Below are 25669 nucleotides of genomic sequence, written 5' to 3'. Positions count from 1 at the left end.
AATAACAGTTCTCTCTCTGGTAACTTTTAATTACTGAAGCTGGAAATGTACCACCATTTCAGTGAAAATTCTAACCAACAGTTCCACACCATATCTACATCGAGAAGGACATTAGTCAAATGCTACCTGTACTAGAAAGCTCTAACAGATTGAGCAAGTAAAATTCATCAGACTTGTAAGGATCTCAAGCATAATCCTATAATTCAGTCCCTATCTTCAAACTGAGTCTTTAAAGGATATACCATAACCTCATTTTATGAGCCAATGAAAAGCACAGAAGGGCTACTCACAGACCAAAAGAATAGTCTCATCTGAGGTCAATCCTTTTTCATTTGGTAACGACGACAATTCCACTCACAGAAAAGAGACTCTCAAAGTTCAAAGGTTTAAAGTTTCATTAGAAAAATCATACATAAAATAAAAATATGTTTATCAACAATAATGGTATTATTTCATTCAGCAGATTCATGCAAAACATGAGTGACAGTATAGAAATGACAATATAAAATCTCATACAACTAACTTATCTGGAGAACCAGTCCCTTAGAAGGCAACTGCAGTTCCATTTTTCCAAGCTCTCTTCTTAAGTTGAGGGTTTTCTGTAATTGGTTTTCCCTTTTCTCCAGAACAAGTTTAAAGATGCATGTCATTTTCCCATCACCAAGTACTTTATTTCCCAAAATGTTTAAACCAAGCACCTGATAACCAGGTGTATCTGTTGCTTCTGATTCTTTTATTTTGCTAAGGAATATGAAACTGCTTTGAAAGTCAATCCAAGATCACACCAAAGTTCTATTGTCCTTGGCTACTTGGCTCTTTGTCCTCGTCAGCTTCTTAGGAAGTATGAGTAACAGTCATCGGTAGCTGCACAACTGACATTATAATGAACACTTTTTTTTCCTCTTTGTAAAGTATGCCTATAGGTTCTACCTCCTCTCTGCCCACCCGGTGGCTCCACCTCCCTGATCAGATTTAGACTTGGGAGGAGGTTTTTGTTACAAGTCTCTTAATTTCTTCTGTGGTCAAAGTACACAAGTTTACTTAAGATTTTTCAAAAAGAAAGAAAAAAAGTCTCTTTTATTGTTTCAATGAGAAAATGCTGAAACCCCAAGAGAAGTTTACCACCTGTCCCAACTCCACTCCATCAAGGCTGCCAAGCAGCTTCCCGTCTGCTGTGACAGCAGGGATGGGATGCCCCTCATCAACTACTTCAGACTGGGTCTTTTCACTGCTCGCTTTATTCCTAAAAAGCAAAAGCCTCTGTAATTAGACTAAATTCAGTTTCTGAAAGCAAAGGTATCTGTGTTGTTCCACTCTGTTTGGTTACATGCACAGGACAAAAGACAGGATGACTCATTTACCCTGAATAAAACGAGACAGTGACAACTAGGTTGATTAAAATATTCCTGTAGCTTAGAGAAATTAAAGCAAAGTGCAAGCTGGAACAGAGGTCTAAACATCTCCCGGGTGAAATTCAAACTATCGGAAAGAAGGTGAAGGGGCATTAATAGGTAAAAGCTATCGAGGTGGAAAGCCACCTCTGTGCGCGCCTCCACGGCCCCCCCTGAAGCCACCTCTTTCTCCTCGGAAGTTAGATCGATTTCTCTCTCGCCCACGGCCAGCAGAAGTGCCACCTCTTCCGCCTCCTCTGGGAGCTCCACCTCCTCGATCAGATTTAGATTTGGGAGGAGGTGATTTTGGTCGAAGTCTCTCAATTTCCTCTGTACATCCAGTCAAATAGGAATTCGGGGCACTGAAGTAGGATGCATACGTTTCTGCATTGTAGTTACTATTTGTAAGAGTTGGTCCAACTGTAAGCCACCCTGAAATGGAGGGAAGAAAGATTAACCTTTTTATCTCCCCCAATTCTCTTACTGATCTATAGGAGACATTTCAGATTTCCAGTGTATTTCTAAAGATGTCCCTATCACTTACCCAATATTGATATTTTACATAGAACAAGTGGCATTTAACTATGGTCTTTGATTTCATATATATATATTGTTTGCTTGTTTTGTTTTTCCTCTTAAACTGTAACTTTTATAATATAATCGTCATTTCCATCCATATTTCACATTCTGTGAGAATAGGATTTAGAAAATATTGGACACCACACTGAGTTCTGCTTAGCGAAAATTTATTAAATTTAATATCACCTTCATACTTGTAGAAATGGTTCCAGTTTTCTGACTAACATCCTGGAACTAACTTTTGCTTCTTTTCTTCCAACCACATTAACCCAGCTGACAGGTCTTAGAAATTCAACCTATTACCATCTTTCCATTTCTACTCCCACCCTTAGAGTTTTTATTTTTCTACTAGTTTCATCCCCTACACATATAACAGACATACATGCATACTGTAATGCTTTCCCAATCTCTCCTCCCTCTAAAAGTGGAAAGCGTAAAGTAAAGCTAAAACCACATTCCTTCTCTGCACAACCTTCTGGGCTTTCCACTAAGCCAGAATTCAGAAATATGGAATCGAAAGTCTTATACAATGAGGTCTGAACTAGCTTTCTAATCGCACTGCGGAAACAATGAACCACTATAGTTAACTGTTTGCACACGGATATCCACCTTGTGCCTATAATTTTCTCTATCCTGTCAACCTAGTGAAAATTCCATCCTTTAACATCCACCTTAAACATGTATCTTAATGAAATGAATTATCTTTCTGAATTTCCATTACATATTATATTTCTATAGGTAAAAAGGTATTTTTGTCAACTTCATTGCTAGACAATTTTCTTTATAAGGGTGGTTTCTATTCGATTACCTTGTATCTGCAGTAGGAAGAACTACAAATTAACTGTAAATGCCTGATGGAGACCTCGTGCTTCGAGGCTCCCTCCATGTGCTGATTCCTGATTACTGGGGCGGGTCGAGGAATCTCTAAGAATTAGGTTCTTCACCTGAAAAATCAATCTCACACTATTTATGCCTTATCAAGATTATTTCTTAGACTATTAGGTCCATGATAAAATGCAAAATATTTTACTAGGATCACATTCTAAAATGTAGTATCCTTTTTTGTACAAAACTGTGTTCATCATTTAAATCATCTAATAGTACACAGATAAGATCTGTGTTATCTGGAGAAAAATAACAGATAAAACTGTATGATGCCTTTCATGTCTCATCAAGTAGACACCTTGGTAAAAGTCAGATGAAGGAATACACTGCACACCTATGTGGTCTCACTGACAACTGAACCTATGAGACTTGTACTTGCTTTTGGTTTATTTTCTACTATATATATGGTGCTGTGGAACACAACGCACAAGCAAGAGGTAAGAAAAAATTCAAAGATTTAATAAAAATAGTTAATATTGTCTCTTTCATGCTATACTGCCCTACATAACTAAGACAAGTAAACCTTTACAAAGTAAACTGCAAGGGACGCTGCTTCCCACTCACAAATTCTTCACTGCAACAGAGTTCTATTAAAATTTCTAATCCTTAATTTCTAAGAACCAAGTAAGCTTAAATTAGCCTGGCTTCAGCGAGTATGATATATATAGCAATTTTTAAACTTTTAAAGCAGTAATAAAGAGTATTCCTCTGGTATGTGTTATATACCTTAGACTACCTCCTTGAGGAAGAAGTGTATTTGAGGATTTGACCCAAATAAATTATAGCCTCTTGAACAGACTTCTCTCAATTGCTCCTATTATTATTTACATGGTTAACTTCCTACTACATAATTTTCCCAAGAGGATATTCCTTCTTAATACTAAAATAATTTTTGCAAGAATGGGCAAAGATAAAGAATCAGATAGTAGTTTACAAGCAAAAAATAAAATCTGAACCTCTAAGACTTTGTGCAACTGGTACAGATATAGATAGAAGGGTATCAAAGATATAACGTATAATACAAAGTGGGTAGAGTGGCCACAGCTAAATGAATGGAGAAAATTCCCATTATGTTATAGTTACAGAATATTATAAATACAAACTGGCACCAAAATTTGTATTTTTATTTCAGTTGCTGTTTATGCTTGTATCTATAGCTATACTTAACAATTATCTACTCTCTCTACTCCTTAGGTTTCTTCCACTCACATTAAAAAAAAACTTAAAATAATGCTATAAAGCCATTAAAAGCATTATAACTAATTATTTTAATGTAGAAATAATTTTGACACATATTTTGACAAATATTTTGACATAATATTGAGAAAAATATAAAATGATGAATGACACAGTTATGCAAAAATTTGTATGCACAAGAGGACTGGAAAGTATTATGCAAAAAAATAATACTTCTTGGAAGTAGTGAGGTTGAATCATTTTTCCTCTTGAAAATTTTCTTTAATGTTGTTACACTGACTTTTCAATTATTAAAAGATTACCATCTGTTTGATGTTCCCTTTTATTGTTCAAATGGCTTTGCTTTTTCTTTAAAGTTTTCTACTTCCTTTAAATAGCAGCTCCCACTGGAGATTGTTCCCACATTCAAGAGTTATTTTTGGGTACAAAGGTTAATGATGGAAGATAAAAATCTGTTCCTTATTTCCTCAAACACTAGAGCCATAATCTTAATATTCAATGTCTATGGACATCTACACTTTCTGAAAAACACACAACTCCAGCTGAGCATCTAGTTGTTACTTTCTTTTAAGCCAGTGAAGAGGAAATATTTGCTTGCCACAGGCTCTGTTGCCAAAATATTTTACTTCGATAAGAGAGTAAAATCATCTACTAAACTTCCAAACAAGATGTTCATGTATATGTACAGCAGAAGTCTCAACAACTCAAAGTTCATTCTGTAGCTGTATATCTAGTAAGTGTGTAATAACTCAGGCATGACTATATATATACATTGAGAAAAATTGGTTTTAAAAGACTAAAGAAACTATGAGGCATAACCATAGCATTCCTACCCTTTAAAATAACCAATACGCTATTTTAATTTAGAATTTAATAATTCAAGGGTACATGCTGCAATTTCCAAGAAAACCAGTGAAGAAACAATAAAAGAATATCTAACAAGTTAATAAAAAAGAAACACTGAATAACATAAGAATACTTAATCCAAAAGAAATGAGAGAAAAGGGAACACAGAACAGGTGGTACCAATGTAAAGCAAACAGTAAGATGGTCACCTTCCCTTCAAACACCCTCTTCCAACAACAAGAGACAACTCTATGCATGGATGTCACCAGATGGTCAACACCGAAATCAGATGGATTATATTCTTTGTAGCCAAAGATGGAGAAACTCTATACAGTCAGCAAAAACAAGATGGGGAGCTGACTATGACTCAGATCATGAACACTTTATTGCAAAATTCAGACATAAATTGAAGAAAGTAGGGAAAACCACTAGGCCATTCATATATGACCTAAATCAAATCCATTATGATTATATAGTGGAAGTGACAAATACATTTAAAGGATCAGATCTGATAGAGTGACTGAAGAATATGGACAGAGTTTCCTAACACTGTACAAGAGGTGGTGATCAAAACCATTCTAAGAAAAAGAAATGCAACAAAGCAAAATGGTTGTCTAAGGAGGTCTTACAAATAGCTAAGAAAAGAAAAGCAAAAGGCTAAGGAGAAAAGGAAAGATACACCCATCTGAATCCAGAGTTCCAGAGGGGGGGATAAGTTTCAAGGAGGGATAAGGCCTTCTTAAGTGAACAATGCAAAGAAATAGAGGAAAATAGAATGAGAAAGACTAGAGATCTCTTCAAAGAAAATATGAGATACCAAAGGAACATTTCATGCAAAGATGGGAACAATAAAGGACAGAAACAGTATGGACCTTATAGAAGCAGAAGAGATATAAGAAGTGGCAAGAATACACTGAAGAACTGTACAAAAAAGGTCTTAATAACTTGGATAACCACAATGGTGTGATTACTCAGCTAGAACCAGACCTCCTAGAGTGTGAAGACAAGTGGGCCTTAGGAAGCATTAATACGAACCAAGCTAGTGGAGGTGACAGAATTCCAGCTGAGCTATTTCAAATTCTAAAAAGTGATGCTGTGAAAGTGCTGCACTCAATATGCCAGCAAAGATGGAAAACTCAGTAGCAGCCACAGGACTGGAAAAGCTCAGTTTTCATTCCAATCCCAAAGAAGGGCAACGCCAAAGAATGTTCAAACTACCACACAATTGTACTCATTTCAGATGTAAGCAACGTAACACTCAAAATCCTTCAAGCAAGGCTTCAACAGTATGTGAACCAAGAACTTCCAGATATACAAACTAAATTTAGGAAAGGAAGAGGAACCAGAGATCACATTGCCAACATCTGTTGGATCATAGAAAAAGCAAGAGAGTTTGAGAAAAACGTCTACTTCTGCTTCAATAACAATACAGTCTTTACTGTGTGGATCACAACAAACTGTGGAAAATTCTTAAGAGATGGGATACCAGACCACCTTACTGGCCTCCTGAGAAACCTGTCTGCAGGTTAAGTAGCAACAGTAAGAACTGGACATGGAACAACAGACTGAATCAAAACTGGGAAATGACTATGTCGAGGCTGAATATAGTCACCCTGCTTACTTAACTTATATGCAGAATACATCATGAGAAATGCCAGGCTGAATGAAGCACAAGCGGGAATCAAGATTGCCAGGAGAAATATACAATACCTCAGATATGCAGATTGACTCCATCCTAAGGGCAGAAAGTGAAGAGGAACTAAAGATACTCTTAATGAAAGTGAAAGAGGAGAGTGAAAAAGCTGGCTTAAAACTCAATATTCAAAAAACTAAGATCATGGCATCCAGTCCCATCACTTCATGCCAAATAGATGGGAAACAATGGAAACAGTGACAGACTTTATTTTCTGTCTCCAAAATCACTATGGATGATGACTATAGCCATGAAATTTAAAGAAACTTGTTCCTTGGAAGAAAAGCTATGACAAACCTAGACAGCATATTAAAAAGCAGAGACATCGCTTTGCCGACAAAGGTCCATATAATCAAAGGTATGTTTTTCCAGTAGTCACATACAGATGTAAGAGTTGGACCATAAACAAAGCTGAGCGCCAGAGAATTCATGCTTTTGAATCGTGGTGCTGGAGAAGACTCTTGAGAGTCCCTTGGACAGCAAGGAGATCAAATCAGTCAATTCTAAAAGAAATAAACTGTAATTTGGAAGAACTGATGCTGAAACTGAAGCTCCAATACTTCAGCCACTTGATGCAAAGAGCCAACTCACTGGAAAAGGCCCTGATGCTGGGAAAGATGGAAGGCAGGAGGAGAAGTGGATGACAGACAATGACATGGTTCGATGGCATCACCAACTCAATGGGCTTGAGTTTGAGCAAACTCCAGAAATAGTGAAGGACAGGGAAAGGAAGCCTGGGGTGCTGCAGTCCACAGAGTCACAACAGTTGGACACAACTGAGCGACTGAACAACCACAAATATCAGAAACTACATTAAAGGTTATCCTAGTGGCTCAGTGGTAAAGAAACCCCACGCCAATGCAGGAGACACGGATTTGCCCTTGATCCTGGAAGATTATACATGCTGCAGGACAACTAAGTCCACTTGCAATTACTGAGCCTGTATTCTAGAAACTGCAGCTACTGAGGCCACATGCCAGAACTACTGAAGTTCTCGTGTCCCAGAGCCTCTACTTCACAAGAAAATCCACTCAAATGAGAAGCTCGTGCACCACAACTAGAGTAGTCCCTGCTAGCTGAGAAGTCTGTGTAGCAACAAAGACCCAGCTCAGCCAAGAATAAATAAAAAGAAACATTTTTTTAAAAGAAATTACATTAAATATAGACTTGACTTGTAGCTCAACTGGTCAAGAATCTGCCTGCCATGCAGGAGGCCAGGGTTTAATCCTTGTGTTGGGAAGATCCTCTGGAGAAGGAAACGGCAACCCACTCCAGTATTCTTGCCTGGAGAATCCCATGGACAGAGGAGCCCTGCAGGCTCATGGTTCATGGAGTCGCAAGAGTTGGACACGACTTAAGAGACTAAACCACCACCACCACCACCACCACCAACAATTCAATTAAGGGACTTCCCTGGTGGTCCAGTGGTCAGGATTCCACACTTGGAAAGCAAGGGGCATGGGATAAATTCCTGGTTGCAGAACTGAGATCCTATGTCTCTCAGCCAAAAACAAAAACAAAAAAAAACATGGGAAAGGGAACAATCAATTATTTTAAAAAACCCCAATTCAAAGATAAAGATTAAATCTACCTATTTAACGAAAACTTCCTCTGTGTTTGATCACAAGAGATATGTTAAAGGATATGGAAGACTGAAAATAAAGCATGGAAATAATACGCAAAGCAAACACAAACCAAAAAAAAAAACTGGAATCACTGTAATACTGTTAGATGAAGTAGGATTTAAAGTTAAGAAACTGGATTAAGGAGGACATTTCTTAATATTAAGAGCATCAATCTACTAGGAAGGCATAAAAGTCCAACATTTTAAATATACCTAATAATCTCAAATAGACATAAATTCAAAACTGACAACTAAACAGAACCACAAACCCATAATCTTAATAGATTTAAACATACCTTTCTCATAGAATAGTTTAAAAAAATCAGTAAAGACATGACTGACAGAAACAGCATACAACAAATACTACAATCAACAACAAAAAATTTACATTATTTTCCATCAGACTTTCATCTGAATTGGATAGTCATCTAAATTCAGTCAAAGCAAATTACAAATTAGTGATATTTTATGATACATTTTATTTGACCACAATATTAAGCCAAAAAGCAATGACAAATGATAACTTCAGCAACGCAATTCTGAATAACATACTGCCAAGAGAAACACCATTTAACTTTTAAATACAGAAAACATTTTCTCTAATCCTAAGCCACAGAGAAAAAAACATTTCACATGCAAAGTATTTATTTGTAAAGAGAATGCACTTTTATTTTTCTCTTTATCATTTTACAGAACTTAATGAAATTCAAGACCAGTTTCTACAAACCAAGATATTTCTAAACGTGTTCACTAAATCACACCCACAGAGATCAGCTGACGAGTCTGGGATGGAGGCAAGGAAGATGGATCCCGTTATACCTACCTACCTACTGCAACTTTAAGGGTTCCTTTTTTAGAACAGCAGAGTTTCTCCTAAATTCATAGGTACTTTGAAGGCCAATTATTCCACTGTACCTTCTTCAACTTTTACTTTGTATAAAATGTAGACTATTTAAAACAAATAAGATCCTGGCTCTTTTCAGCTTTAAACAACGTTTCTAGCATGGTAAAACCAAACAGGTTGATTTCATATACTGTGACTGAATGATGCAGCATCCTTAAAAGTAACTTTTATATTTTCCGAGAAGTAAAAGAAAAGGAATGTATAATTACTTCAACAATACTTCGTAAAGAAAAGCTGTGCCCTCTGAAAGAAAATTCTAGTCTATAACAGCTTAATTATTTTCTACTCATTTTTTTCAAAATTGTAAATTCACATTATACAGATTTAGTAAAAAAGTTAGTTTTGATAAAACAGTATAATGATATATGTAAGGAGACAAGCCAAGTACTAATAAAGCTGGGATATATCATATATTTCACAAATGTATGGTTATTTTCTACAGGATCATTTGGTTAGCAGACATTTAGTGCTATCTAAAAAGTAAGACATTTTGTTCACGCCAGAAGGTCCTTGAAACCTGAGCAAATCCGGTCCCTGCCAAATAATTTTGGACAGGGCCAAATATCAGGAACCTTTTGGTGTGGACCAAATGTCTTACGGACGTTTTGGACAGGACCAAATGTCCATTATGCATTTCTTCAACACAGTATTTATTTAATAACCTAAATGCTGGGTCAAAAGAAGAAAATAAGACAGTCTTCATTTTCCATGAGACTGAAATGCTAAAGAGACTGACTATAAACATGTCCAAACGATTCTATAATTCAGATAGCAATAGTGCTATGAGGGAAAGAGTGGTGGGAGGACTGGATAGTACTGTGAAGCTGGCTAATTTAGACAGTGTTGTGAGAAAAGGTCTGTCAGGATCAGAATGATAGGAAAGAGGACCATGAAAGAGTACTGAGACAAGACTGAGTATACTTGAAATACAGCAAGAAGAGGGGTCAAATGTGTCATAAGCATTTTATTTTACAAAGCACTGTGTACTCTTTCTTAACATCTATATCTCAAGGAACTATCAACATTTCCCCTCCCTGAGATCTTACCTGGTCGAATTGTACTATCTCTTCCAAACAGATGAAGGCGTCTTCTACCAAGACAAAAATGTTCAATTATATGAAAAATTTCTACAGGCTTTTCTATATTGCCAATTTCAGGTTCTTCTGTGATAATCAAGTCAATGTCAACATTAGCATGAATGAAGTCCCCATCTGTGCTACGCTTAACAGTTCCTTTGATCCCCATAAGGCAGTGTTCCTAAGTAACAATAAAAACAGGCCAATTAATCTCTTTTCATAAACAGTCATATTGCACAATATTTTACATTTCAAATTCCAAAACAATACTCCTTTCTCTGAATCTTTGGGATATAGTTCTATGGGCAAAAACACAACAGGAAAAACCTGGATCTCTGGACCTCCGAAGATTGGCAGGGAAGCTAAACATTAAACTCAGGGCCATCACATTTTAGATAACTGAGTCAATGACTGTGAGATCTTTTCTTCTGCAACTCTTGATAGTAACTTGTTTCCAGAAGTTATGGAAACATGGGAACTTGACTTCAGAATCTGATGTTATACTGGACCTTGAATGATCCAAGAGCAAATCTATATACAAGGTGTAAGCCTTTTCAAATGGAGAGAAGACTTTAAGCAAGGATACAAACTTAAAATACTCAACATACATAAATGTGAAAGTCAAATAATTTCCTTTTTTGTTGTTTATTGTTTGACCTCTATTTAATCTGGACAACAGGGTATAGTTTAAATAAATTTAGTCTCACTTGACTCCATGAACCAATGGATGGCTTGGATTCCCTTCAAAAAGAATTTCTAGCCCAAGAAAGACTTCAAAAAGACCCTCCGCCTGAAGCTCCCAGAGGAGTCAAAGACTGGAGGACAAACTGTTAAACCCTGATAACTAGGAGGGCAGTCCTACGAATCAGAGGTTCTCAGGGGTTCTTATTCAGGTTCTTATGCAGAAAAAAGAAGAGAAAGTGAAAGTTGCTCTGTCCATGGAATTCTCCAGGCCAAAATACTGGATTGGGTAGCCTTTCCCTTCTCCAGGGGATCTTCCCAACTCAGAGATCGAACTAGGGTCTCTGGCATTGCGGACGGATTCTTTACCAGCTGAGCCACCAGAGAAGCCAAGTATACTAGACTGGGTAGCCTATCCCTTCTCCAGGGGATCTCCCCAACCCAGGAATCAAACTGGGGTCTCCTGCATTGCAGGTGGATTGTTTACCAACCAAGCTATCAGGGAAGCCCAGAAAAAAGGGAAGAGGAGAGAAATATTCATCTCAGCTGGCCAGCTATTGAGTCTTGCTGCCATTTCTTTTTTCTGAGTCTAGAGAAAGGAAAAAATATGGGGGTCAGAAGTACCAAAAGCCCATATCTGACTGAGAATTACAGTAGCATAGGATATACAGGAATACATATTACCTTCTCCAGCACAGCACAGGCTTCTCTGAGTGAATAAAATTTTTAAAATGAACTTTGCTTTGTTACTTTAATGCTCAATGCTATCTGTGCAAGTCTGAGAGAACCCTTCCACCAAAATGAATTGAACAGCATGGAGTCATCTGGAAAAGCTTGAGAGAAAATAATTAAAATATAGAAAAGAAAACAGTAAAGACAATACCTTTGTTCTCTGGAAGACGGCCTTTGGATCTAAAGTCTTAGTCTTGCCAGGATTGTTTTTATTGGTTTTGATCCAACAAATATCTTCACATCTTCTGTAACCCCACTTGCGTAAACACTAGAAATAAGAGAATTTTTAAAAAATCCTTAGCTAAAAGAAATAAACAATACTTAACCAACCAACATTAAAAACTTCCTAGAGGTTTGAGACACTAATTTCCAAGATGGCATAGTAATTTTGTATTACTATAGAAACAGAAAAAAAGAAATACTTGTCTTTAAATATACAGCCATTATAAAAACATATAATATCAAAACATGGAAAAGACTATATGATACTCCAATTCTTTATATTACCTTCCACTGTCATCAATAGAAAGTGAGCTTTAAACAAGAGAACAATCAGCCCATATTAAATCAAAAAATAATTCAAAAGGTAACTGTTCTTGCCACTTCAATTTTCTATCCTGTGATAAAGCTAAAAACCTTTGAGAAGTTCTAAACAGTAACTTCCTTTCAAATGAGTCTTGTAAAATGTTATTTTTATGTATTTAATACTAAACCTCAAAAATCCAAAGACTTACAATTGTCTGTATATTTCTTTATAGGATAAAACTTTACTTTCAACTTTACTTTTACTTTATATAACCTAGACAATAGAGAGTTTTGAATCTTGGTGTCTTAGAATCCGTCATATATGAACATATAACAAATACCAGCTAAGTGAGTACCCAGAGTAGCATTCTGAGCCCTACCATATGTAGGTGTTGGCTAGCTGCTGGGATTAAAAACCTGAGTAGGATACAGTCCTTACCCCTAATTGATTAAGAGCAAAGTAGGAGGAATTAAGTAAATTGTGCAGTGCAATACTGTTGGCACTATGATCAAGTACAAATAAAGACACAGTGGAGCATAAAACATATGTACTTTTCACTGTATAAACTGAGATACACCTCAAAATGGAACTTAGATTTTTAACTTAAAATCTCAAAAATCACAATCACTATCTGTTCCTGTTGTCAAATATTTGTTTAGCACTGGATATTCATGAAGTATCACAAGGGCCTAAATCCAACATGCCCTAATCAACTTACCACAAGTTCATGAGTATTTCTCATGCTGTATTATTTTTGTAATTAATTGGGGCCAAAATCTGATTTCACTAGTATGATAAACTGCTACATAAACAAGTAAGATAAAGCCTCCTTATCAATTTCAAGCTAATTTGAGGGGTAGGAGAAAAGCCCAAAGCTAGACATTTGATCTAACAAGGGTAATATACCTATAAAATATACCAATATACCCATAAAAATATACGGTGTGTTTCTATTTTCTTAAGATTTTTTTTTTACAGCATCTTAGTGAGATGCCAGCAATAAAACAGATTCCCAGTATACAGTTATAGTCTTACCATGGAGTTAATAAATGATGGAAGCAATGATGTGATCCAACAATCTCAAACTTGCTATTTATACAAAAAATACAAAGCAACTGCAGAATTTCAGGATTTGAGCACAAATTTATCTCAATATAATCCTACTTAAATTCTTCACCTGTCAAATGGACACCTCCTAAAATTACCAGGATTAAATGAGATCTTGGTAGTATATCAAGTATTAATAATATGTCCTAAAAATGTAAACATTATCCCATAACAAGTGAGGAAACTGAAGCACACAAGAGTAAATACCTCTTTACCCAAAGTTTCACAGCTGGACAGCAGATCTGAGACCAAAACTAGCCACAAAGCTACCAGTATTAAAAAGAAAAAGCTTTCATTATTTGGTTTCCATTTAGAAATTCAAAATACTCCAACCAAAAAAACAAAGAAAGTTCTGAATACGATAAACATAAGGTACCTAAAATAAACTGAGATGATAAACTTCTTTCTCACTCTCACTCATCCCTTCAAACTATGTGTTCTAGATGCTGTGTTATTTATCCAACTTGATTCAGCTTCCACTTGGAATTCATGAGTTAAGGCTACTCAGAAGAATACATTTTAGCTAATAATAATGGACAGTATACAACAGTAAGCCTCCCGTTTTTGAGCAGAAATTCAATTTCAAACCTCTAAACTGTTCTCTTCTTGCAGTTGTAGTAAATTGTAGTTTGATTTTTTATCTTAAAAGCTAGTTAACTGACTAAGGGGTACTGTCTTTTACATATTCTTTTTTTTTAATTTAAAAAATTTTTTACATATTCTTTTTAAAATAGTTTTCTTTCTGAATATTTGAGTACTATGTAAGAAATGAAGAACAACAACATTAATCTTCAAATTTCTTACACAACATACTGTTATTTGTTTCTAATGAATTTTTAAAAAACACTTAAAAAAAAACACCATCTTACCACCCTTCCAAGGTCCAATCCTTCCCCAGAACCACACCAGAGAAAAATAAATGATCGAGGTGCTGCAATCTCATCAATTTCTAACTTCATAATCTGGAAGAAACCAAAACAGTATTGCATAGAAGTATCTTGTTTCCCACTCATTCTAAATCCAAAAGAACAAGCACTGAGATTTATCAGGACTTACACTGTATGTTTATATATTTATAATATATGCTTCCCCGGTGGCTCAGATGGTAAAATGTCTGCCTGCAATGTGGGAGACCCGGGTTCGATCCCTGGGTCAGGAAGATTCCCTGGAGAAGGAAATGGCAACCCACTCCAGTACCCTTGCCTGGAAAATCCCATGGATGGAGGAGCCTGGTAGGCTACAGTCCATGGGGTCGTAAAGAGTCGTACACGACTGAACGACTTCACTTTCCTTTTCACTTATAGTTTATGTGCTCTTTAAATGTACTAATTTTCATTAGAAAATACAATGGAAAATAAATTTTATCCTTAAAGCTTGTTCTTATGGGTTTTTTTCCTGTATTAATACAACACAGATGAACACATGAACATACATACACTTGATTTTATATGAAAAGTTTATAGAAAACCATATCTATAGAATTATGGAATTTTATAAGGTATAGCTTTAGAGCAACCTGTTACCTCTTACAGAAAAAGAAACTGAAAAGAAAAAGGATTAAATTACCCCAAAGTTAGGGGCAAACTTAAAATAAAACATAACTATAAATGTTTGTGGAGGACATGGTTTCCAGTAGAACAGTTCTAAATAAAATAAATCAATATACATATTTCATTGTAATGATCACTTTAGGTCTGAAACGTTAAAAAAAAAATGGGCTATAATTGTTGGCTTTGTATGTGTTGAGTATGTCAATTAAAAAAAAAGAAAAGTTCTTTAATAACTAAATCTCTAAATTTGGGGACTACCATAAATGTGTGTAAATGACTACAAAAGCAATCATTTTATATGGTATTCTTATTCTACTGCTTCCTATTACAGCTAACAAGTTTCACAGACCATAGCTCAAGCTAATACTTATTAGTTAGATGTATTAAGAAAAGTTTAACTTAGAAAAAAATTTTTTTCCTTTATTTTTTTCTTTGACCACACCTCACGGGCGTGTGGAACTTTCCCAACCAAGGATGGAACCCACATTTCCCACAGAGGAAGTACAGAGTCCTAACCACTGGACTACAAGGGAAGTTCCTTAACTTTTACCTGAATGCATCATAACCATATCACCTATAACTTATCTAAGTAAAAGAAACATTATTTGAGGGTGATAGTGAAAATAAATTACAATAGGCATAAACCTATTCAGTTTTACACTTCCAACTTTGTCTTGATATAACGCCTGATCTAATATTCTGATAAGAATATGAATAAACATTAATATACACAGACACACACATATATTCCTACACACATTCCTACACACATTTTATACATGGCATAGCTAAGGTAAGTGATGGCACACAGTGAAGAACATTAAGCAAATAACTCTTGATGTTACAATTATAAATACTAAATATTGCTATTTTAAGTAAGTGCTTATATTCTTAATTAAAACACACTGATCTACTGACTTTAACATGAAAAAGAATATGTAAGAAACTCAAACACTTTTTTTATTTATATTTAGTTACTGGCACTTTCTTTAGGTCATTACTACATAAAGGTTAAGAGCCTAGAGTTCTTAGGGCTCCAGACAAACTTTTCAATATGCATATAAAATGGAATTTATTTCAAAAACTCTATTAGTTTATCATATAAAATTTAAACTCTTGGATTTCACTGACCAAATCTTAGAGATGGGCCAGAGAAAATAAAGTTCAACCTAACTACTAATCATACACATAATAAGATTAATTTTTCAAGTTTCTTTTGCCTAAATTGAAAAAGATTATTTTCTGTATCAATTTTAATGAGGAAAAATAGATATTTCTTAAACACTCTCAGAACAAATATTAATTTGTGCAATCTATCTGGAAAACCTCTCAGCCCTAAATATCAACAGCACTACATCTTTAACCTTAAATTTTGGGGATACTATATATTTCTGTGTTTCAACAATAAACACAGATTATACTTATCAGAGGACAGGAAAAACTTGTAAAATAAAAATGTAAATAAATGTGACAGAGGTATTGAAGCTAATAAGAAAAGTTTCAAGGAAGAAAAACTGAAATTATATCTTGAAGAGTAAGGAATACTAACAATAGTAACGGCTATTAACTCAGAAGGGGATATGTAAGGATTCAAAGCAACTTCCTGTGAAATAGCAGTTTACAGAGTTTCCGTCCACTGCTTTCCCTACCTCTCTTCTGTGTTCAACGCTTTTGATCACATGTTCCTCAATTAGGGAAGCTCTCTATTTCCTTGGCTTCCATGACATTCAAACTGTCTTGATTCACCTCATTCATCTGTGACCCATTCTTTTCACATCTTTTCTATTTGCCTCTTAAATATAAGTTTCCTGAGGCTTTACTGTAAATTCACATTGTATCCTAATTGAGATACTATCTGAAATGAATATACATTCATTTATTCTCATAGGTTTAATATGCTAACCCTTTAAAATCTGTCTTTTGAGATGGCCAGACCTTTCTGTTACATTGCATACTCCTATTACAACCTTCACTTGAATGTCTCTCATACACCTCTAATCAACACATTCAGCATAATCCTAATCCCTCTAATTCTGCTCCTCTCATTAAACTGACTTTCAGTTGGTGATAACTGAACGCACTTATCCCAAGACTCAAACTTCCAAGCATCCTTACCTCTTTCCCTCATCCCAATCACTAGATCTCACGAGAAATACCTACAAAACATTTCTGAATTTATCACCTTTCTATCCTTACTACCATTACCCTAATTCAGGGATCCTTTATCTCAGACTACTCCAACAGTCTGCTACCTGCTCTTCCCTCTCCAGTCTTCATTTTCTCTGGACCATCCTTCTCCATACACTAATTAGACCATTTTACTAAACTGGTTAAAGCCCTTCAAAGATTCCTTAATGCCTTCACGATAAAAGTCCAAGTTTCTAAGAAGAGAGCATCTCGAGACAGTTTCCATCTGTGTTTCAACACAATCAACATACATACAGACCTCCATTCTCATCTCTTTGCTTCCTGCTCTTGCTGTTTCTTCAGCTTGCCCATTCTCAGCGGCTAATTCTAGCTAATCTGTACACGCATCACCTCCTCTTTATGTCCCCCAGCTTCCTCAACTTGGTCAGGTTTTTGTTCAGATCACCTTATGCAGTCCTCTATTATTGAACTAACAAAATGATACTGCAATTATGTTTAGGTCACTGCTTATCCCATTCAACTCTGTGCTCCTTATGGCCAAATACTAAGTCTCATTCATCTTTGAATCTCTAGTACCTAGTTGCCTAGTACAGAGTGGTACTCAATAAATATATATTTGCTATTTTTGTTACTGACCAGTAAAAATAGATTACTTTATGTAACTCACTGAAGCTATCAGTTTGTTTACTTTTATTTAGGAAAACAGAACTTTACTGTAACTATATAAGACTGAGATTATATATTTTTTAAATCTATTATACTGTAAGTTCTTTAAAGAGTAAAAATTATGCTAATATATATGTGTGTGTGAATACTCTGATATTCACTGAAACTAACCAAATACAGAAAGCTATCAACCATTCAATCTGTTTTTAGACTTACTTCTAGCTATACATCCAAGGACTCTTAAGATTGGAATTTTAAGGCTTCTGCAGACAACTTACTTATTCCCTGCTAAACTTCTGCCTCAAAAAGAAAGACCAAAGATATTATAATGTTTGTTACTGCACCTTAGATCTTCAGCCATAATATAGACTATAAATCTATATTTATAATTCCTAAAACAGTATTTATAATATTACTCTCTGATCAAATAAAGATATATTCATTTGAAAAATAAATAATTCATTACAATGTAGAAAGTTTCATCATACATCATCCCAAGTCCAGCATTTTTCATTAGCAGTGATGCCGGTCTCTCTGTAATATTCTTCTAAAGGTGGTTCAAGAAGAATCACATCAAATTTGGGTGTCAGTTCTCTGATGTCAAAGGCTTCTATATCTGCTTGTAAGTACCTATTTGATTAAAGCATAAAAAGTAAGAGATTACAGATGGTAATGAAAAAAAGTTTCTTAAATATTTCCTAATACTATTTCAAAGTCATCATGAGCTAATAACTGAATACCTTTTTATGGAGGAATCTCTCTCCTCAGTATAGACAGTAAAACTATCTATCACTGTTCTTCCTGAAGACATGGATAGAATCATACTGCAAAGCAAAACCATGATTCCACAGGAATATCCTGAGTATAAACCTCTCTCATTTTTTATACTGAAAATCCATACTTAGATGTGAGTGTCTGAGTACTTTTTCATTATCATCATAATACTTCGAGGAATATCACATTATTTTTCCTGCAATTGTCCTTTAGAAAAATTGTTTTGTTTTAAATTCCTCCATCTAAAAAAGTTTCTAAAGATAGACATAATTTTCTTTTGCTAGTTTGTTTGTTAGCAATAGTGTTTATATTAACAGTCCTTTCCAGCCACTTAGTATAAATTACTACTAGCTTTTATTTAATGGTTATTTCTACACAGTACAAAGGTATTTCAAATATAAATATAAAACACTTTGGGGCCTCCCCGGTGGCTCAGTGGTTAAGAATTCGCCTGCAATGCAGAAGACCCAGGTTCAATCCCTGGGCCGGGAAGATCCCCTGGAGGAGGGAATGGCAACCCACTCCAGTGTTCTTGCCCACATAATCCCACGGACAGAGGAGCCTGGAGAGCTACAGTTCATAGGGTTGCAAAGAGTTGGACACAACTGAAGCAACTGAGCATGCATGCATGCATGCATAAGATACTTTAAAGTATCTTACATTTACATTTAAATGTAAAATATTTCTAAATATGATATTATCCTGTTAAAATTTTTTTCACAAACTCGGTCATCTCTGTGGTTTTTCTAATAATTAATAGCATACATTTCAGCAAACTGTTAAATGTACAAAATGTTCAAAGTAAGCTAAAGAGTCTCCAATTTTAAGGATTATACACATTTTTTGAAGGAAACACTATTCTGTTAGCAAAGGTTAAAATGAATTTTTGTATTCCAAAATGTTAAGAATAGTATCCCTAGATGCCAAGTTATAATTGAACTTTCATTTTCTTATTTTCTCTCAAGTTTTCTAACTTTCTTCAGGAAGTAATTTTTGAGAAGAAAATATATTTAAAAACATTTAAAGATAGTTAAGAATACAACAAATAAGATTTTCTAAGAAAAAATACTTAAAGACACTCTAAATTATCTAGTAAACTGAAAACAAATAAAATGACAACCTACTGTGTACTCAGTACCAGAGTTTCAAACTAATACATTTCACTATTAAAGAAAAAAGAGTGCGTTAACCTTTCAAAGGTGCTGAATTTTTTTCAAACTTCAGAAAGGTTACATTACAAAAAGACTCATATTTTAAGCCTGAGTTGGGAACATAAACTCCACTTACATAGGAGGAGTGTTAGATTTAGCTATTAACTCATCCTTCAGTCTGATGAGCTCCCGCAGTTTAGGGTATTCTTCAAATCTGTCGGCCAAACCTGGGGAGGAAAAATAGTAAATTCCAAATTTCAATACAATTAAGTATCAGTGAATTCAAAGGTGACGAGCCTGCTCAGGAAAACAAAACAAGACACAACCAACTTATCATTCTCACATCCTTTGTAAAAAAAAGTTAGTTCTGAGTATTTTTTAAATACTTCATATACACAGTTAATACCTAATGACCGTAATTTCACATGTAGGCAAACACCCAGGGGTTTTAAAGGCCAGATGGTTTAAGTCAATTAACCATTTAATTTTTCAAACTCATTAAATAATCTGCTTAAAGTATCAAGTTTAGACATTCTGTTCTCAGGAAAAGAAATTTTTTTTTTTTTAATTCATGCTTTTTTTTCTTTTGCTAAAAAACAACAACAACAACAAAAAACTCTCCCAAAGATCTAGTTACTGTTAAGTTTTCCCTTAGTTTGACAGTTATCCAAAGCAGAGAAAATGAAGATTTGTTATCCTTACTACTGACGATCTTAAATGGCTTAAATTATGGACACAATCCCAGAACAAATCTAGGCAGGAAGATAATGAGTCCCTATTAATCAATTAGCTTTCACCTCACTCACTCTGATTACTTATCTAAATTGTACTCTACCAAGTCCAAGACAAGTCATCTTCTGTAAGAACATATCCTATATCAGTATTTATAGTTTTAAAGATCTCACATCTCCACATACTATAAACCAAATCCCCATATACATTTTCAAGCTTAGGATCTTCAAAAACACCTCCAAGTCCCAGAAAGGTTAAAAGCAGGAGCCTCATTGTTTCCATGTCCTCAAAAATATTTAAATCTTTGAACCTCAGAAGAGATTGTACGTAAAACAGCATAATGCCTGTTTAAACAACTGTAAGGGTAAGTAGGGCCTTGAATATCAAAGATTCCTAAACGACTTTATTTTACTTTATCCTTCTGCCTGACAAGAATCATAATCATCTTAAGTTAAAAACCAAAAGTACATTTTCACAACCCTAATATCAAAAATTAAAAAAATGAAAGATTTTGTAAAGAGTGCTTAATCAGTGGTTATAGATCAAATTTCAAATGAAACAAGTTTGAAGATTTTATTATATTTGGGTTTCAATCACAGTAGAGTCAGCTCTCAATCACCTACAAAACAGAGGTACTTTTTCTCAATCCATAATAGTTTCCTACGTACATTTTCTTTGCCTCAGAGAAATAAATGTCTTAAAAGCAGAAAGGCCAATAATGAAATCTGGCTATATTACTTATAACCTTAAAAAAAGCTTTACTGAAGTATAATTGATAAACAAAACCCTTATAAATTTATATTTAATGGATGCAATCTGATGAGTTTTAACAATATGCACATAGCTGTGAAACCATAACCACAATCAAGGTAAGGCATATTAATAACCTTCAGAAGTTTGTGTTCCTCCAGTTTTGGCATATGTATGTGCAGTAAGACCCCTTCATGGATCACTGCCTTGCCACGGCGAACGGGCTTGCATAACTCAATGAAGCTATGAGCCATGCTGTGAAGGGCCACCCAAGACAGACGGGTCATAGTGGAGGGTTTGGACAAAACGTGACCCACTGGAGGAGAGAATGGCACACCACTCCAGTATACAAGCCTTGAGAACTCCATGAACTGTATAAAAAGGCAAAAAGATGTGACATTGAAAGATGAGCCGCTCAGGTTGGAAGGTGTCCAATATACTACTGGGGAAGAACAGAGTACAACTACTAATAGCTCCAGAAAGAATGAAGCAGCTGGGCCAAAGCAGAAACAACACTCAGTTGTGGATGCGTCTGGTGATGTAAGTAAAATCGGGTGTTTTAAAGAATAGCACTGCATAGGAACCTGGAATGTCAGATTCATGAATCAAGGTACACTGGACATGGTCAAGCAGGAGATGACAAGAGTAAACATCGACATCTTAGGAATCCATGAACTAAAATGAATGGGAATGGGTGAAATTAATTCAGATGATCATTGGACCTACTACTGTGGACAAGAATCCCCAAGGGAAGCAATCTAGATGTCCATCGACAGATGAGTGGATAAAGAATTTGTGCTACATATGCACAATGGAATATTACTCAGCCATAAAAAGGAATGCATTTGAGTCAGTTCTGATGAGATGGATGAATGTAGACCCTATTACACAGAGTGAAGTGAGTCAGAAAGAGAAAGATAAATATTGTATTCTAACACCGAATCTGGAAAAATGGTACTGAAGAATTTACTTACAGGGCAGCAATGGAGAAACAGACAAGAGAAGTCTTATGGACATGGTGGGAGGGGAGGAGAGGGTGAGATGTATGGAGAGAGTAACATGGAAACTTACATTACCGTATGTAAAATAGAGAGCCAAGGGGAATTTGCTGTATGGCTCAGGAAACTCAAACTGGGGCTCTGTATTAACCTAGAGAGATGTGATTGGGAGGGAGATGGGAGGGAGGCTCAAAAGGGAGGGGACATGTGTATACCTATGGCTGATTTATACTGAGGTTTGAGAGGAAACAAAAAAATTCTGTAAAGCAATTATCCTTCAATAAAAATTTAAAAAAAAAAGAATCCCTTAGAAGAAATGGAGTAATCTTTATAATCAACAAAAGAGCCTGAAATGCAGTACTTGGGTGCAACCTTAAAAACAACAAAATGATTTCAGTTCATTTTCAAGGCAAACTATTCTACATCACAGTAATGCAGTCTATGCCCCAACCACCAATGCTGAAGAAGCTAATCAGTTCTACGAAGACCTAGAAGTCTTCTAGAACACCAAAAAAAGATGTCCTATTCATCACAAAGAAAGCCGAGTGCCAAAGAATTGATGCTTCTGAACTGTGGTGTTGGAGAAGACTCTTGAGAGTCCCCTGGACTGCAAGGAGGTCAAACCCATCAATCCTAAAGGAAATCAGTCCTGAATATTCATTGGGAGGACTGATGCTGAAGCTGAAACTTCAATACTTTGGCCACATGTTGTGAAGAACTGACTCATTTGAAAAGACCCTGATGCTGGAAAGATTGAAGGTGGGAGGAGAAGGGGATGACAGGGGATAAGATGGTTGGATGGCATCACTGACTAAATGGACAAAAGTTTGATCAAGCTCGGGGAGTTGGCAAAGGACAGGGGAGCTTGGCATGCTGCAATTCACGGGGTCGCAAACAGTCAGACATGACTGAGTGACTAAACTGAACTGATTCATCATAAGGGATTGGAATGCAAAGTAGAACTCAAGAGATACTTGGAATAACAGGCAAGTTTGGCCGTGGAGTACAAAATGAAGCAGGGCAATGGTTGACAGAATTTTGCCAAGAAAATACACTTGTCAGAGCAAACACCCTTTTATAACAACACAAGAGATGACTTTACACATGGACATCACCAAATGGTCACTAATGAAATCAGATCGATTATATTCTTCATAGCTGAAGACAGAGAAACTGTAGAGAGTCAACAAAAACAAGACCTGGAGCTGACTGTGGCTCAGATCATCAGCTCCTCATAGCAAAATTCAAGCCTAAAATAAAGAAAGTGGGGACAACTACTAGGCCAGTCGGGTAAGACTCAAATCAAATTCTCTGTGAATATCAGTGGAGGTGACAAACACTCAAATGATTAGATCCAGTGAGCAGAGGGCCTGGAGAACTATGGACAGAGGTCTGTAACACTGTACATGAGTCAGCAAACAGCACCCCAGTGAAGAAAACACAAGAAGGCACGTGGCTGCCTGAGGAGGCTTTACAAACAGCTGAACAAAGGAGAGGAGCAAAGAGAATGGGCGAAATGGAAAGGTTCACCCAATTAAATGCAGAGTTCCAGAAAACAGCAAGACCAGAAGGTCTTCTTCAATGAACAGTACAGAGAAATAGAGGACAACAACAGAAAGCCTAAGGCTAGAGATCTCTTCAAGAAAATTGGAAATACCAAAGGAACATTTCATCCAAAGGTGGGCACAATAAAGGACAGAAACAGTAAAGACCTAATTGAAGCAGAAAAGATCAAGAAAAGATGGAAAAAATACACAGAAGAATTGTACAAAAAAGATCTTAATGACCTGGATAACCACGATGGTGTACTCTCTCATTCAGAGTCGGACATCCTGGAATGTGAAGTCAAGTGGGTGTTAGGAAGCACTGCTGCCAATAAAGCTAGTGGAGGTGATGAAATTCCAGCAGAGCTATTTAAAATTCTAAAAGATGATGTTATTAAAGCACTGCACTCAGTAAGTCAGCAAATTTGGAGAATCCAGCAGTGATCACAGGACTGGAAAAGATCAATCCTCATCGTAACTCCCAAGAAGGTCAGTACTAAAGAACGTTCAAACCAACGGACAACTGCACTCATCTCCCATGCTAGTAAAGTTATGTTCAAAATCCGCCAAGGCAGGCTTCAGCACTACGTGAACCAAGAACTTCCAGAAGTTCAACAAGCAAGCTGCATTCAGAAAAGGCAGAGGAACCAGAGATCACATTGCCAACTTCACTGAACCACAGAGCAAGCAAGGGATTGAGAAAGGAGTAGGACAAGGCTGGTATTGTCAACCCTGTTTATTTAACTTATATACAAAGTACACCACTGGAAATACTAGGCTGGATGAGTTACAAGCTGGAATCAAGATTGCCAGGAGAAATATCAACAACTTCAGATATGCAGATGATACCATTCTAATGGCAGAGCATGAAAAGGAACTAAAGAGCCTCTTGATGAGGGTGAAAGAGGAGAGTGAAAAAGCTGGCTTAAAACTTAATATTAAAAAAACCAAGCTCATGACATCTGTTCCCATCACGTCAGGGCAAACAGTAGGGGAAAGGGGAAAGCAGTGACAAATTTTCTCTTCTTGGGCTTTAAAGTGACCACAGATGGTGACTACAGCCATAAAATTAGAAGACAACTGCTTCTTGGCAGGGAAGGAAGATGACGGCTTCTTGGCAGGAAAGCTACAGCAAACCTAGACAGTGTGTTAAAAAGCAAAGACATCACTTGGTCAACAAAGGTCCATATAGTCAATCAAAGCTATAATCTTTCCAGTAGTCATGTACGGATGTGAAAACTGTACCATAAAGAAGGCTGAACACCAAAGAAGTGATGCTGTTGAACTGGTGCTGGAGAAGACTCTTGAAAGTCCCTTGGAAAGCAAGGAGATCAAACCAAATCAAATCTTAAAGGAAATCAACCATGAACACACTTTGGAAGGACTGATGCTAAAGCTGTAGTTCCAATCCTTTGGCCACCTGAAGCAAAGAGATGACTCATTAGAAAAGACCCTGATGCTGGGAAAGATTGAAAGCAGGAGAAGAGGGCAAGAGGATGATGGTTGGATGGCATCACTAATTCAATTGACATGACTTGGGCAAACTCTGGAAGAGGCTGAGGGATAGCAAAGCCTGGCGTGATGCAGTCCGTGGAGTCACAAAGAACCAGACACAACTTGGCGACTCAACAAGTATCTTTAAGTAAGATAAAATATGCCCTCTTAAATTTTTTGAAGTATCACTGACTACGGTCAGCAGTATTGCTGAGTATAGACAATTTGCTATACAGCAGACCTATAGAATCTTTTCATCACAGGGGCCTGGAATGCAAAGTAGGAAGTCAAGAGTTAACAGGCAAGTCTGGCCTTGGAGTGCAGAATGAAGCAGGACAAAGGCTAACAGACTTTCGCCAAGAGAACATACTGGTCATAACAAACACCCTCTTCCAACAACACAAGAGACAGCTCTACACATGGACATCACCAGATGGAGAAGATGGAGCAGCTCTTTACAGCCAAAGATGGAGAAGCTCTATACAGTGAGCAAAAACAAGACCAGGAGCTGACTGTGGCTCAGATCATGAACTCCTTATTGCAAAATTCAGACTTAAACTGAAGAAAGTAGGGAAAACCACTAGGCCATTTAGTTACAACCCAAATCAAATCCATTATGAT

General features: G+C 36.2%; 1 protein-coding gene across 1 annotated transcript in view; it reads right to left on the bottom strand.

Moving 5' to 3' along the window:
- Positions 1-377: 377 nt before the first annotated feature.
- The window catches only part of METTL14 (methyltransferase 14, N6-adenosine-methyltransferase non-catalytic subunit), a 39569-nt gene continuing 14277 nt past the window's right edge, over positions 378-25669 (bottom strand). Inside the window, exons 6-11 of the mRNA XM_020879787.2 lie at positions 19667-19757; positions 18094-18235; positions 14111-14203; positions 11760-11876; positions 10166-10376; positions 378-1823 (exon numbers count right to left, since the gene is read on the bottom strand). Of these exons, the coding sequence (XP_020735446.1) occupies positions 1519-1823; positions 10166-10376; positions 11760-11876; positions 14111-14203; positions 18094-18235; positions 19667-19757 (959 nt within the window). The 3' untranslated portion in view covers positions 378-1518. The remainder of the gene's footprint in view (positions 1824-10165; positions 10377-11759; positions 11877-14110; positions 14204-18093; positions 18236-19666; positions 19758-25669) is intronic.

The sequence above is a fragment of the Odocoileus virginianus genome, chromosome 21 (assembly GCF_023699985.2).
Source record: "Odocoileus virginianus isolate 20LAN1187 ecotype Illinois chromosome 21, Ovbor_1.2, whole genome shotgun sequence".
Taxonomy (NCBI): domain Eukaryota; kingdom Metazoa; phylum Chordata; class Mammalia; order Artiodactyla; family Cervidae; genus Odocoileus; species Odocoileus virginianus.
Note: the sequence above shows the minus strand (reverse complement) of the source record. Positions and strands in the feature narration are given on the sequence as shown.